General features: G+C 40.5%; 1 protein-coding gene across 5 annotated transcripts; it reads left to right on the top strand.

Moving 5' to 3' along the window:
- Positions 1-233: 233 nt before the first annotated feature.
- On the top strand, positions 234-15,662 carry LOC309699597 (uncharacterized protein). 5 transcript variants are annotated; one of them, XM_082522688.1, is made up of 4 exons: positions 234-770; positions 897-1,361; positions 13,202-13,392; positions 13,464-15,662. In XM_082522688.1, exons 2-4 carry the CDS (start codon positions 1,190-1,192, stop codon positions 13,470-13,472), a joined length of 372 nt encoding a protein of 123 aa, XP_082378814.1. In that variant the 5' UTR covers positions 234-770; positions 897-1,189; the 3' UTR covers positions 13,473-15,662. The 5 variants fall into 5 exon arrangements, with proteins under 5 accessions (XP_082378814.1, XP_082378815.1, XP_082378812.1 ...); XM_082522689.1 differs by adding an exon at positions 4,781-4,865 and having other exon boundaries at positions 13,202-15,662; XM_082522686.1 differs by having other exon boundaries at positions 900-1,361; positions 13,202-15,662.
- Positions 15,663-15,876: the final 214 nt, after the last annotated feature.

The raw sequence follows: 15,876 nt of genomic DNA, 5'->3' as shown, positions 1-15,876 counted from the left end.
CCTTCTGCACAAGGGAAGTCCACACACACCGTGTGGTACCACTTTCCACAGAAGGTGCAATCTGCAAGATTGAATGAGATTGTCAGAGTCATTGTCTGACTGTTTATTACTAATCACTGTGTAACTGCTGTACATTCACAGTAACTGCCATCTCCTTACAAATGTTCATTAGTTTAACCACACTTATGCAGACTGTATATCACAATCAACTCTAACATGTTTGTTTGCAGAGGGAAGACACAGACAGACTATGCTAACGACATGTGATGTTACAACACTGGTGAAATATTAGTGTGTTCACGACATTTTTCGTATGGGCAAAAGTATTGATATCAGGATGGTGATTCTTATGTGTATGTCATTTGGCATTTTGTACAAATGTAGGCTGATAATAAATACATGATATCATTTCATTCATTTCAAAGGTTTATTTGCATGACGCACAAACAGACACAATTGAAAGGTACAAATGTGCATGACACGAATTCAAACGTGGTGCAGATGTGTCACAGGTTGATCTGGCTGTAGGCTGTGGCACTTGGCCAGAGGTGGCGCTGGTTGACTCGACTCCATGTTAGTGCACAAAGTAAACTGCTCGCTGTAGTTGTGAAGCAAAAACGCTGAATTCGGAGAAACAAACCGTGCGAGGGGAACGATAACGACGACAAGAGTCTCCCGATCGTTTACTCTTGCTGTCCTGTGAACAACATCGGCGTGGTGTTAATTGTTTGCTGTTTTCGCGATCGCGTCGCGCATGAGGATATCACCAGGTAAACTCGCCACATTTTTAAACATTTTGTTGTTCAACAGCATCAAGACTGACGGAGTGTGTTTGAGACAACCTCACAAGTGTCACAGATGACACATTTGGCTTTTTTTTGCTGATTTGTCGGTAGCAGCTCTTGAAACGCAAGACTGCCACACATCTGTTCGACCAACGCCAGTTGATCTAAACGCCAGTAGATCTGGAACACCGGCAATCAGTTTCTGGCAGACAATCACTTTTTGGCACAACACCGGCTCCCGGGACTTGACGTCATCAAGAAACGCCTCAATAGCGCTTCACAAAAATCTGTCTGGACTCGGGTTAATCGGCTAACATTTAGCAGCCTCGATACAGAACTATCACGTTAGTGTGGATCTGATACAAACGTCGGTATCGATCCACTCAGCCTGAGTTGAAGCAGCGATGAGTTCAGCTCAGTATCTGAGAGAGTTCATCAAGGAGAGACTAACTGCTGTTTGTGAAGAAATCTTCTCAGAGGTTCAAAAAACCATCGTCCAGTATGAGGAGGAGATCAACCGTCAGCACAGACTGCTGGATATCAGCCGGAAACCCGACAGAAACTCACACATCATAGGTATGGACATGTTTTTAACTCTGTGCTGTTCAAGCTCAGATTCTTCGGTATTTAGTTGATTGGTGATAAATCTGAAAGTTTATCAGCATCTCCAGGATTTCTCTAAGCTGATGTTAGCTGAGAGCAGGAAGCTGTTACTTTGGTGATGAATTCAGAGGAGCAAACGGTGATAGTTGAGGAAGAGCACACACACTCTTAATGAGACAGTGTGAAAACTGTCTGCTGACTAACATTGATGAAGATGAGCGTCCACACCAACTGTTTATTCCATTTATTCTCCATGAGAGCCTCAAAGTGAACACACACAGTGACTCCCCAAAGCATCAGAACAAAATCTGTCCACATTACAAATAATGCTGTAATTAATGTCTTTACATCTGCAGCAAAAGCAAGAAAGCAATCAGTGGTTAAAGTTTCTGTTGACTGAAGCAAAGTATGATGTCTAAATGTGTCACATGTTAGTGATGTTAATAGGCTCAGTCATTCTTAGCAGGCTGTGCTGCCTCCATCAATAAATGTGCAAAAATAGGATAAATGTGAAATAGACCTGCTCATAATCGGTCACATGACAGGCTGACCCAACAGCTCCTGGCCAATCAATCCATTCACTTCATATTTCTATTCATATAGTACTTGTCATGGGAGTAGATTTAGTATCTGTGTCATACTTGAAGCACTGTTTAAAAAGTAACTCACGCAAAACAGAATTTCTTTTTTTGCAATAATCTTTAGTTAAAAAAATGCAAATACAAAAGATGATGATCCAAATATTTCCATTTACAACTTCTTCATCGTATTTTGACTAAACACGGCAAATGCAGTGACCCTGTATTGTTCTGTTCATCTGTGATCCTTCTATCCTTTCAGTGTCTTTTCTGATAATGCTTAACATGAAGTAACGCTTTCATGACTTTCAGTATGATGGTGCCTGTGTTTGGCTCTGCCGCTGCCGGGTGCAGTTTGTCCCACTCTAATTTTGTGTTATTCTTCTCTGCCCTGCTGTTCTCACTTCGTGTCAACGATGTACTGGCTGTCTTGGTGTATGATCCCCTGTGTAATGGCTATCTTTGTTTCTTCTTGGAGTTCTCTATTTCTCTTATATCTAAAATAAGAGTCTGGATGGACAAGAGGCTGTTTTACGCGTCGGTTTGTGCAACAACGGCGGTAAAACCATCGTGTCGCTCCGCCATTCGCTTACTTTATTTCTCACAAACCTTTCACAACAAAAGCACCATATCCTTTTCAGGCTTTTCAAAATAAAACATGTAATAACTATAAATGGCGCTAACATTCCGGCCCCTAATTGTTACTGCTAAGGCATAACAATTACATATTAACACAATAGAGCGTCATTTAATATCAACACTCATAATCTAACTGGCTTAACCAAACATTATATGAAACATAAGTCATATGTGTTGAACATATATCTGTTACACATGAGGCTGATATTCAAACTGTTGCCTCCATTTCAAGCAACAAACATAACTTGTCGATAGGCCTCTCCAAAACGCTAGTTTTGGTTTTGACAAACACACGTCTGACAAGTCCATGTGAGTCTGGAACTGTTCTCTCAACCTTTCCCATTAACCAGGAACTTCTTGGTGCACTGTCATCAACTATGAGAACAACATCTCCTGGTCTCAGATTTCTCCTAGTCACTAACCACTTCTGTCTTTCTTGTAAAAGCGGCAAATACTCTTTAGTCCAACGCTTCCAAAAAATGTCTGACAGGTACTGCACCTGTCTCCACCTTTTTTTTGCATACAAGTCCTCTCTTTGAAACAATCCAGGTGGCAGTACTGGCTGCCCTTTAAGAAGAAGTAGATGATTAGGTGTAAGTGCGTCTAAATCATTGGGGTCATTAGACGCTCTTGTTATTGGCCTGCCGTTGACAATTGCTTCAACTTCACATAGCAATGTCCGCAAGCATTCATCATCCAGAGGTTGCTGCTTTAGGATCTGGTTAAGAATTCTTCTAACTGAGCGAATTTGTCTCTCCCAGATTCCTCCAAAATGTGACCCTGCTGGGGGGTTAAATATCCAGGTGATGCCCTTTTGCATGAGCATTTCTGAGATTTTTGAATGATTCCATCCCTTGATTGCTTCACGCATTTCCCTTTCTGCACCCACAAGGTTAGTGCCATTGTCTGATCTCATGACAGACACTTGACCTCGTCTTGCAATAAACCTCCTGAATGCATTTATGCAAGAATCAGTCTCAAGTGAGTGGGCAACTTCTATGTGTATTGCTCTAACAGCAAGACATGTAAACAATACACCATATCGCTTAACTCTGCTGCGCCCATGCTTGACCTCAAAAGGTCCAAAATAGTCTATGCCCACATTTGTGAATGGAGGTTTGTCAGGAATCAGGCGATCTTGTGGCAAGTTTGCCATTCTTTGTTCACCAGGTTTCGCAGATGTCCTTCTACATGTTACACACTTTGACAGGATCTTTCTTATTGCTGAATCTGCCTGTGGAATCCAGAATCTTTCTCTCAGCCTGGATAATATGTAATTCCTTCCTCCATGGCCTGTTTCTTGGTGAATGTGTCTCAGAATCAAAGTAGAAACATGCTGACCTTTAGGGAGAATCACTTGATGCTTAACATCTACTGGTAGTGCAGACTCATGCAACCTACTGCCAACCCTTAAAACTCCATCCTGGACAAAAGGATCCAGCTTCACAATGTGACTGCTCCTTTTAAGCTTGTCACCTTTTTGAAGACTTGCAATTTCTTCTGCGAAGCTTTGATTTTGACAAAACTTAACAATCTCAGTTTCTCCCTTTGCAACATCTGCAGTGGTAAGTGAAGATCCCTTAATACATGTTTTGAACTGCTGCATTTGACCTGCAACCTTTTCAGATTTCCTTTTACTGCTGTCACAGCCACTTGCTTGTGACATGAGAAGCTTCCGATGCGCACTTAACCTGCCAAGCAGCTGCTTGAACGTAAGTATACAGGAAACTGCCTTTTTTAGACGGTACCAGTCTGAATAGTGAGAGATCAGTTTGTTCACTGGATTTTCATGTAATTTTGTAACATCCACACTCATCACCTCTTTGACTTCGAAATCATTTTTTGGTATTTCTTTAATGTCCGGTGGAATTGGCCAGTTTTTCTTATCTTTTGTCAAAAACTCTGGCCCAGCAATCCAGTTTGAACACTTCATGAATGTCTCTGTGTTCATTCCTCTTGAAGCGTGGTCAGCAGGGTTTAATTCAGAGTTTACATACATCCACTGACTTGGTTTTGTGTTGTCTCTAATAAGTGACACTCTATTTGCTACAAATGTCTTAAATCTGATGTTCTCGCTGGAAATGTACTTTAAAACAGTGCCACTGTCAGACCAAAACACAGATTCTTCTTGTGGCATTTGCAGCTCCTTTCTCATGAGCTTGTCCATTTTTACAGCAACTGCAGCTGCTGTCAACTCCAGACGTGGAATTGTTATCTGCTTCAGAGGAGACACTCTGGACTTGCCCATAATGAATGAGCAGTGAGTTTCTCTTTTCTGGTTTGTGATACGGAGGTAAGTAACGACTCCGTAGCCTCTCTCACTGGCATCAGCGAAGTGGTGCAATTGTGTAGATATGACCACTCCAAATCCAGCAGGTTTCAAACACCTGTTGACGGTAAAGCCATGAAGTTTTGAAAGCTCTGAATGCCAAACTTGTGACCTTTGAGCCAGTTCAGCTGGGATTTCCTCATCCCATGAAATCTTCCTGCCACATAGCTCTCGCAGGATGATTTTTGCTGTCAGAATGACAGGAGACAAAAAACCCAATGGGTCATATATTGCACTTACAAATGAGAGGATGCCTCGCCTAGTCTTTGGCACAGGTTTTTCAGTTATCCTGATCTTGAATACATCTGTCTCTGTGCACCAGTTCACTCCTAGGACTCTTTCCTCTGGTAGTGCATCATGTCTCAAATCCAAATCTTTCATCTCTTTTGCTCTTTCCTTTTCAGGAATGGAAGCAAGGACAACTCTGCTGTTGCTCATCCACTTTGTTAAGTGAAATCCTCCACTCTCACACAATGCAGTCAGGTCCCTGACCATAGTACATGCCTCTGTTTCATCTGAAACTGACAGAAGACAATCATCTACATAAAAGTTGTTCAGAACAGCATTAACTGCTGCTAGTGGCATTTTTTCTTTAGCATCTTCTGCTGCCTTTTTTAGTGCATAGTTTGCACAGCTTGGGGAGGATGTTGCCCCAAACAAGTGCACCATCATTTTGTATTCTTGCAGAGGTTCATTCAAGTTCCCATTTGGCCACCAGAGAAAACGCAAAAGATCACTGTCCTCTGGAGGTACTCGCACCTGGTGATACATAGCTTCTATGTCTGACATCAAGGCAATGTGATCCCACCTAAACCTTGTTAGTACCCCAATCAGTGTGTTCGTTAGGTCTGGCCCTTGCAAGAGTTCTTCGTTCAGTGATTTCCCTTGAAAGGATGCTGCACAGTCAAAAACTACACGGAGTTTTCTTTTCTGAGGGTGGTACACCCCATGGTGTGGTATGTACCAAACTCTCTCATTTTCAGGGGTAGTCTTTGTGTTTGGTACCTGAACTGCGTAGCCTTTATTCAGCAAGTCAGACATGAAGCTCTGATACTCCTCGTGAAACTCTGTGTTTCTGATTAATTTTCTTTTCAGATTCTCTGCCCTCTGCATTACTGCACTGCGGTTGTTTGGCATTTTGACAGCTTTGTTTCTCAAAGGAAGACCTATGCGATAATGACCATTAATCCTTTCAGCTGTGCCATTGACAGAATCCATAAACATGATGTCTTCTCGTGACATTTCCTGTTTTTCCTCAGAAGCTTTCTCTGGAAAATCATAGTTGAGCTGTTGCATCAAAAGATTCTCAACATTAGTGATAGAGATGCGATTTACTGAAACACTCAGCTCTCTGTCAGAAGGAGTAGAGCAAGAATCTCTCTTGAGAGGGCCATTGATAACCCAACCCAGGAATGTTCAAACAGCATATGGACCGTTATCTTTACTATGAATAATCTCCCATGGTTCCATAGCCTTGTGCACATCACATCCTATCAAAAGTCCAATGTCTGCGTCTGAATGTGGGAACTTGATTTGCCGAAGATGTGGCCACCTTTTTAAGTCATCCTGTGTAGGGATGTTCTCTCTAGACACTGGAATGTCTGCATGAGTGTAAATGTCAGGAAGATCTATATAGGTGTTCTCATTTAAACCACACACTTCTAATCCTGACAGGTGGTAACTTGTCACCATCTTTTCTTGTCCCATTGTGCGAAGCATGAATTTTGTCTTCTTACCTTCTACACCCAGTTGTCTCATCAGTTTTTCTGAACAAAACGTGGCTTGGCTCCCATTGTCCATGAATGCATAAGTCTCAATCAACTTATTGCCTTTCTTCAACTTAACCCACACAGGAACGATCGATAACACATGAATGCCTTTTCCGGCCCCCGTGGCTCCACAAATTCTGCCTGAAGTGTGTGTTTCATCACTTGTTGTGGGAATGTCTGAGACATTTCTCTGGATGCAATCGTCTGCCTTACTGTCCTCCTCCTTTGTCCAATGAAGCATACTTGGATGTCTCTTAGAGCAGTACTCACACAATGATCTTTTCTTACAGTCCTTACTCAGATGACCTTGTGTCAGACATGCAAAGCACAGACCCTTTGCTTTAAGGAACTCTAGTCTTTCTTTGTAAGGCTGGTTTCTGACCTTTTGACATTCTGCCAGTGTATGGAGTTTTTCACAGTATATGCATGGTTTCTGGAAGGCATTGCTAGTGTGACAAGAAGCACTTTTGTTAATTTCAGGTGACCTTTCATTTGCAGCTTGTGTTACACTTGTAGCAAATGTGCTTCCCCTTTGCCTGGATGATCTAGTCATTCTCACATTTGCAGATGACTTTGCTTTGTCTTCAGCATCCTTAATGTCACCATACAAAGGATCTGCAGCTATTTTTGCTTGTCTGTTTATGAATCTAACCAGATCTGAGAACTTTGCTCTCCTTCCACTTGTTTCTTGAATGTCAAAAGCAGAGACTCTCCACATTTCTCTCATTTTGTATGGCAGTTTAGAGACAATAACTCTGAGGTTCGTGGGGATCTCCATCTCTTGCAGTTGACTGATGTCTTGCATTGCATTGTTACAACCAGTGAGAAACAGTGAATAGCTATGAAGAGCCTTTGCATCATCTGTTTTGATTTGTGGCCAATCAAATGCTCTGTTCGTGTAGGCAGTTGCAATTTTCAGTTCATTACCATAATGACAAAACAGCAACTTCCTTGCCTCACTGTAGCCTTGTTGAGGATTCATGTGCTGACAACTTCTTATTCAACAAGTGTTCATGAAACAAAATGGTCTATGACACAAAGCTGAGGCTTTCGTAGTTAGTGTCATCTTCTTAAGACCAAAAACACTGTCACTGACTTATTTGTAAGAAGTTGAGAATCGCAATTGTTCAGTTTTAACACGACTTGTAGCTTAGCAGCATATCATAGTCCAAAACTTTATCCATGAAAGCTTATTTCTTCTTTTCTTAGATTCTTCATGCATACAGCTCTGTGCACTTAACTGACTTGCTGTATCAAACTTTGCACGATCTCATAGCGATGCAGTCGTCTTGTTTGGGAGCATGATGGTTTTACTTAATGTAATGGCTATCTTTGTTTCTTCTTGGAGTTCTCTATTTCTCTTATATCTAAAATAAGAGTCTGGATGGACAAAAGGCTGTTTTACGCGTCGGTTTGTGCAACAACGGCGGTAAAACCATCGTGTCGCTCCGCCATTCGCTTACTTTATTTCTCACAAACCTTTCACAACAAAAGCACCATATCCTTTTCAGGCTTTTCAAAATAAAACATGTAATAACTATAAATGGCGCTAACACCCTGGTTTAGCTATCCATCTGATCCTCTATGATGCCTCATGATGTACAGGCCAATCTCTAAATTACCATTAATTGCTAAGTTTCTAGAAAGGGTTGTGACTAAGCAACTTATAACAGTTCTGGATAAACAATGCATTTTTGATAGGTTTCCGTTTGGCTTTCGTAGAGTTCATTCCATGGAAACAGCTTATCTTATGGTCTCTAGTAACATTTTGATGAGTAACGATGCAGGAAAATGCTTTGTTTTGTTGATGTTGGACCTCACGTTGGCATTTGACACCGTTTACTACCACATCCTGCTTGAAAGGCTCAACTATTGGGTTGGTGTATCTAGAACTGCCTTGGAGTGGTTCTATCTACATCACCTGTGGTTTTTCTGTGGTGGTCTCTAATTTTAGGTTATCCTCTACCTCCCTTACTTATGGCGTCCCTCAAGATTTGGTTTTGGGTGCTTTATTGTTAAATATATCTTCTCCCCTGTCAGCATATAATGGGCTCCTTTGAGGACATTTTCTGTCACTGTTATGGTGATGACATTCAGTTGTTTATGTGTCTAAGCAAAGTTTCCCTGGATCGTCTGCAGGTTGTGCAAAACACTGCAGCTAGGCTTTGACCAGATCCTCTAAGTCACAGGTGTCGAGGGCTGGTTTCCTGCACTTTTTAGATGTGTCCTTGATCCAACACATATGGTACCAGCACATATTTCTGATCTTCTACAGCCCTATGTCCCTAGCAGGTCACTGAGATGACCTAATCAGGGCCTACTTGCTATACAACACACAAGGATGAGAACTAAGGGTGATAGAGCTTTGCCACTGTGGAACTTTCTCCCTCTAAGTTTAACAACTGTGGACTCAGTAGCACTTCGTGACTCTGTCCAGAAAGGTGCTATATTAATAATTTTCTTCTTTATTTATTTATTTATTTAAAATTAAACTCAAAATTTCACAATAATGTTAAACTGTAGTCAAACTCGCCCAATGATTATAACAGAAAATAAAAGACAACAGGATTTGCACTAAACGTGATCTCTATATAATCCATATGTATGGCTCTAAAAGCACCTTACAGAGAAAAACCCAACAATCATATGACCCCCTATGAGCAAGCACTTTGGCAAGAGTGGAGAGAGGAGGAGAAACTCCCTTTTAACAGGAAGAAACCTCCTGTAGATCCAGGCTTAGGGAGGGGCGGCCATCTGCTCCGACTGGGTGGGGTGAGGGGAGGAAGACAGGACAAGGACATGCTGTGGAAGAGAGCCAGAAATGAATATGAATTCAATTCAGTGAGTTGTATAAAAACATAATGAGTAAAACAGGTTAGTAAAGAGGAAACACAGCCTTGACCTATTGCAGCATAACTAAGGATAAAAATCTGAATATCATTATTGTCATTGTAACATACAACAAAATTAAGAGCACTCTCTGCGGTGTCAGAAACAAAAAGTTATATAAAATTTATAAAAATAAGGTAGAACATGGTAATTCAATATAATAAATAACTAAAACCTTATTCAACATAAACTCTGTTGCACAGGATTTCATCCGTTGCACTGTACTTGTCGGATTGTGAAGAATGTATAATGTAAATCCAATTTTTCTATCATGGAACCCTGTGGACGTCTATTATTAACCTTAATGTATAAAGAGGACTCTCAATTTACAAGAACAACTTGGAGTCTATTAAACCAAACCACCACAGTGCAGTACCTTTAATACTTGCAACATGCTCTAATTGATCAAACACTGCAGTAAAGTCTAGCAGGACAAGCACAGAGATGAGTCCACTGTCAGAGGCCATAAGAAGATCATTTGTAACCTTCACTGAAGCTGTTTCTGTACAGCAATGAGCTCTGAAACCTGACAGAAACTCTTCAAATAAGCCATTCCTTTGCAGATGATCAGCAAGCTGTTACAACTACTCTTTTGAGACTTTTTTTAGATTAAAAGTGGTTTGGAGATCAGCCTATAATTAGTTAAGACAGCTAGGTGAAGTATATGGGTTTTTAAGTAACAGCTTAATTACCGCTAATTTGAAGCCCCGTGGTACATAACCGACTAGTAGTGATAGGCTGATCATATTTAAGATTGAAACACAAATTAATGTTAGGACTTCTTTAAGCAGTCTTGTAGAACTGGGTTCTAAAAGACATGTTGATGGTTTGGAGGAAGTGATTACTTAAATGTAATGAGAAAGATCAATTGGAGAAAAAGACCCTGCCTCTTGCCCTATAGCAGCTGGGATAGGCTGCAAATTCCCACAGCCCCGATAAGTGGAAGAGAATGGATGAATTGGAGGTAATTTTTGTTGTGTTGTTTACATTTTTAGGACACAAACATAATGACATAGTCAAATGAATTGGAGGTAATTTTTGTTGTGTTGTTTACATTTTTAGGACACAAACATAATGACATAGTCAAATAAATCTGGGTATCATCAGCATAGCTGTGATAAGACAACTTATCAACTAACTCCTGAAAGATTTCACAAAAAGGAACCATATGCAGATTCAATAAGAGGGCCCTGTGATTTGTCCCTTGTAAGACTCCACACAGCATCATGGTGTTGTGTGATTAGTTTGCATCACTGTAGACAAAATGATCCCTACCTTCAAGGTAAACAAACTAAGGATTTTTCCTGTGAGACCAAATTAATTTTCTAACTATCATGATCTATACTAGGGCCGCAACGATTCGCTGAGTAACTGGACTAATCCTCAACTAGGGGTGGGCGATATAAACGATATACGATATAAACGATATAAATTTGGCCAACGATAGAGATTTTCACTATATCGCTCTATCGCGATAGCGCATGTTGATGATGTCATCAAGCTGCGCCTGTTTTGGTCGAAAGCATCGCAGCGGCTAAAATCATTATCATCTGCAAATTATACCGACAGTCATAGCAAAGAGATGAAGCACTTTTGAAATATGGGGAAAGCCAAAAACTGCGCTTCCTCCACTTCCGTAACATTGATTCATTAATGTTGAATTCTCTCGCAGCTGCTCTATTCCCATGTTGTTGCAGTATATTAATAACTAACCTTGTATTGTGGATGAATAATCTCAGTTGTTCTCCTGACTGATGTTTGGCCCGTGTATAGCATCCTGCTATGCGATTGCATTTGTCCCTGACCACCAGAATCCCTCACGTTAAATTTTAATGAGTGGAAAAAAGTTGGCGTTCATCCTCCAGCTTCACTGTGCTAATGTTATGCTAACATAGCTGTGTCGGTAGCAATCACGTAGCACAACATGTTTGGGTGGAATCTAACGAGCTAACTTCCTGTTAACTTCTAACTCCGTTAAATGTAATAAATTCTGTTTTCATGGATGCATGGATGTTAAACTTAATTGTTACACCTGGTAGAGCAACAACGCTGATGATTTTATTAAAGATGAAAGAATTTAGACCGTTTTTAACTCTCAGTATTCGTTTGACTTTGGGACCTGAAGTGGACGGAGTTTTGGACCCAGATTACTCCACGAAGCTCCTCACTACAGCAGCCGTAATGCTCTGACAATCCATCAAGCAGTGCGGCTTACCAAAGTTGTACTAAAACATTTTTGAACAGATTTCTGCACGCCAAAATCGGTTCGAGGTCAGTAAGCACAACCAGAATTCATACATAAGGCACACTCTCGATTTTTGAGAAAATTAAAGGATTTTAAGTGTGGCTTATAGTGTGGAAAATACGTTATACAGAAGAAAAGAATATATCGCGATATATATATCGTTACTGCACGTGCTTCAAATTATATCACGATATGAATTTTAGGCCATATCGCCCAGCCCTATCCTCAACACAAAATTCTTTGATTTTTGTGCACTTTGCAGCACACTGTTACGGATTCAAATATTGGGGATGGAGACAAGAGGAAAAACCACAATAACAACACTGGTCCGGCCGGGTTGAGTCAAACGATGATTTTAATGATCACACGCTTGGGAGATGGACACCGTACGCAGACAGCCTCAGATCTCAAAATGGTGGAGCATTGATCAAACTCTTATAGCCTCTGGTTTTCCCACCTTATCATAAAAGCCTAAACATTCACATGCTTTCTCTCACACGGCGCCTAAGCTACGACCTTGGCTCCCTGTTTATCTGCTCCTGCTGAGATGGGGCAGAAAACTCCAGCATGTTCTGTTCTCTTCTAATCAGACAAATAAGGCGATGACTTTCTGCGAACATTATTTCTTATAACTCAGCAGTATAATGCATCATAAAACAATATCATTCATTCACAATAAATCAGCAGTCTACTTTAATGCAAATCAGTTTAACAAATGCAATAGTTATCAGCTTCTTCTAATTCAGGAGAATAATGCAAACTAAAACTACATAATAATTCACAATCTTTAATTAGGGGTCTAACATGGCATAAAATAATATTACAATCCCATTACAGCATAATCACTATACATACACTTCCAGCCCAAGGGAGTGAGACAGACTATGTGTGAGGCGAAAATGTCAGATTACTCAGCAAAAAGATCACCCATCTTTTATTGGGTGGACAGGTGTGACTGTGTGTCACTAAGTCACATTTAAATAGTTGTCTGACCTGACTCCACCAATCAGAAACAGCTTGTTTGTGATTGGTTCATTTGTTTACTTCTTTACACAGAAATGCAGAGAAACTCTTGCTTACTTACCCGAGATTAAGACCTTTCCACATTAAAACTATAACACTCGGTGACAAAGTTTTCACATTGTAAACAGAAAGAGATCATTCTACTAATAAGAGTGCCAGAACTAAACGATAACTTGCGTCAGTGCTCAAATAATTTGTCAAATTTTGTACACTTTAAATTTCACTTGTATATGTGAGACACATTCTCACTGTGGAGAGATCTGTTAATGTTTCAGATCAGAACATATTTTCTCAAATGTTTGTTTTTCTGTCACCCCCACCCCCTACATTTGTCTTTTCAGACCTCCAACAGCAACATGTCATTGAGAAGGAGGAGGTTCTTACAGACCAACAGGTCTGTATCCAAGAAAGGAACTCCAGTCTGACTGAGGAGGACCCAGAGCCTCCACAGATTAAAGAGGAACAGGAGGAAGTGTGCAGCAGTCAGGAGGGAGAGCAGCTTGGACTGAAGCAGGAGACTGATGCCTTCATGGTGACAGCCGCTTATGAGGAAAGTGCACACACTGAATTAGAAACAAACGTTGAGCATCTCCTTTCTCACAGCTTTCCTGAAGCAGAGAGCCGAGATCAGAAAGCAAGCCAGCATGTGGACTCAGGATCAACTAGAAATGCAGAGCTGAAGAAGAGGAGACATCACAGCAACGGAAGTCACAGTCAGAGAGTAGACAACCCTGCTGTTTCAGAGAATCAAAGTAAAACTGACACAAAGAAAAAGTCTCTGAAATGTGACGTCTGTGGAAAACATTTTCAGTTTAAATGTCACCTGAATGCACATCTCAGAATTCACACAGGTGAGAAACCGTATTCTTGTAGCACCTGTGGGAAACAATTCCGTCAGATATCAGCTTTGAAAAATCATGGTAACTGTTACACAGGTGAAAAACCATATCCTTGTAGCACTTGTGGTAAAAGATTTTCCTATAAATCACATCTTGAGTCTCATGCAAGGATTCACACAGGTGAGAAGCCCCATATCTGTACCGTTTGTGGGAAAAGATTCAGTCGGCGTGCACATTTGTATTATCACTTAAAAATTCATACAGGTGAGAAGCCGCATCTTTGCAGCACCTGTGGGAAAGGATTCAGAGAGAACTATGAGTTGCAACGTCATGTAAGAAGGCACACTGGTGAGAAACCGTATTCCTGTAGCTTTTGTGAGAAAAGATTCAGTCATCTCGGACACGCAAAGAGACACATGAAAATCCATACTGATTAAAGTTTCATGCTTAGAAAATGTTGGACAGCTGTGAGTGGTCCTGCCATTTTTGTTTTTGTAAATTAGCCTCGTGGTCAGCACTGACATATGGAGGCACTGCTCTTCATTTACCTGTTCCCATGGTGAATTGTGATATTGGAGCTCCATTAATGATGGCTTCCTTTCTCTACTCTGATCAGCTGTTTTGGAACCAAACACTCAAAAGCCTGTTTTGAAATTAGTAGCTACTTGGATCGACTTCCCACAACTTGACTGGTTTTCCACTACAATCCGGTACTATCTAATGTGAGTGGTTGTTGTCATAGCACTCGTCCCGCAGTGTAATCAATACGCAACATGAAACCTACAAAAAGAGTTTATTTCGAAGCAGGGATTTACAGTGGGGCAAAAAAGTATTTAGTCAGCCACCGATTGTGCAAGTTCCCCCACTTAAAATGATGACAGAGGTCAGTAATTTGCACCAGAGGTACACTTCAACTGTGAGAGACAGAATGTGAAAAAAAAATCCATGAATTCACATGATAGGATTTGTAAAGAATCAGGTCACAGTACCTGATACCAGGTACCAGGTACTGTGACCTGGTACCAGATGGAAAACCTTGGCAAATTGTGCCAAGTTGATCCAAGTAGGTACTAATGGAAAAAGGGGCTAAGGTTTCTGATCTCAGAATTAATCAACTTTTGAACATGCTTTCTGCAATAGTTAAGTTTATCACCTCATTATTAAAATGTACCAGGAAAACCATGATCATACATTTCATGATGGTTAAGGTTCAGTATCCTCTTGTTCTGTTTGATCATTGTTTAGGTTTAGTTTTAGTGTTTGCTTTGTGTTCCTAATGTTTAAATAAAGTTTTGTTTAAATTTCTTTTGAGATTTTATTTCTGAGGTGTCATTTTTAATGTTTGCAAGACGCATAAAAAAAGGATTCTGCCATATTATGCACAAGATTTTTCTTTGTTTCTGATGTTTTATACTAATTTAGAAATTCATGTAAACATAAACTGTAAAGAGCTGTGCTCCAGCAAAATTCTACATCTGTTAGCAAAACTGGTGTTTTTTTTGTTGTCATTGTTGTAAAAACCAAACGTGACTTCAGCTGTTTCAGCTAAATCCTCCTCTGCTGAGAAACCTCTGAACCACGAAGATGCTTTCTTCAGCTTCACTTGGAGCATATAGCTACCGTGGACTGTATCGTGTAACATGATGTCTGAGTCTGGATGTGTGTGGTTATAGTGAACCTGCCTCCTGTTGATTATGAAACATTCACACCACAAATATCATTGGCAACAAAAAATGGGAAGGGGAAAAAAACTAGTCAGTAAAGTGGTCGCCCCATGATCGGAAGGTCGGCGGTTCGAATCCACTTAACGGCTACCCTGAGGTACCCCTGAGCAAGGTACCGTCCCTACACACTGCTCCCCGGGCGCCTGCTTAGTGGGCTGCCCACTGCTTCACTGAGTGAATGGGTCAAATGCAGAGAAAAACAAGTAATTTCCCCATGGGGATCAATAAAGTATCCATTATTATTATTATTATTTTTAAGTAGTAGATCGCTTGTAATTAGTGAATGCTTTTTTTCTAGCTTTTGACTATGGAGGACCACAAGAGCCTCACACAATAATAATAATAATAATAATAATAATGACTAAAAACTGATTTTCAAAAGGTTGTTTTTTAAAATTGCGATTCACAAGGTTTGAATCAGGGAAATGTTGCCTCAGTCAGTAATGTTATAAT

This window comes from Aulonocara stuartgranti (genome assembly GCF_965226115.1).
Source record: "Aulonocara stuartgranti genome assembly, chromosome: 3".
In the NCBI taxonomy this organism is placed as follows: Eukaryota; Metazoa; Chordata; class Actinopteri; order Cichliformes; family Cichlidae; genus Aulonocara; species Aulonocara stuartgranti.
This window is presented reverse-complemented; position numbering and strand designations above follow the sequence as displayed.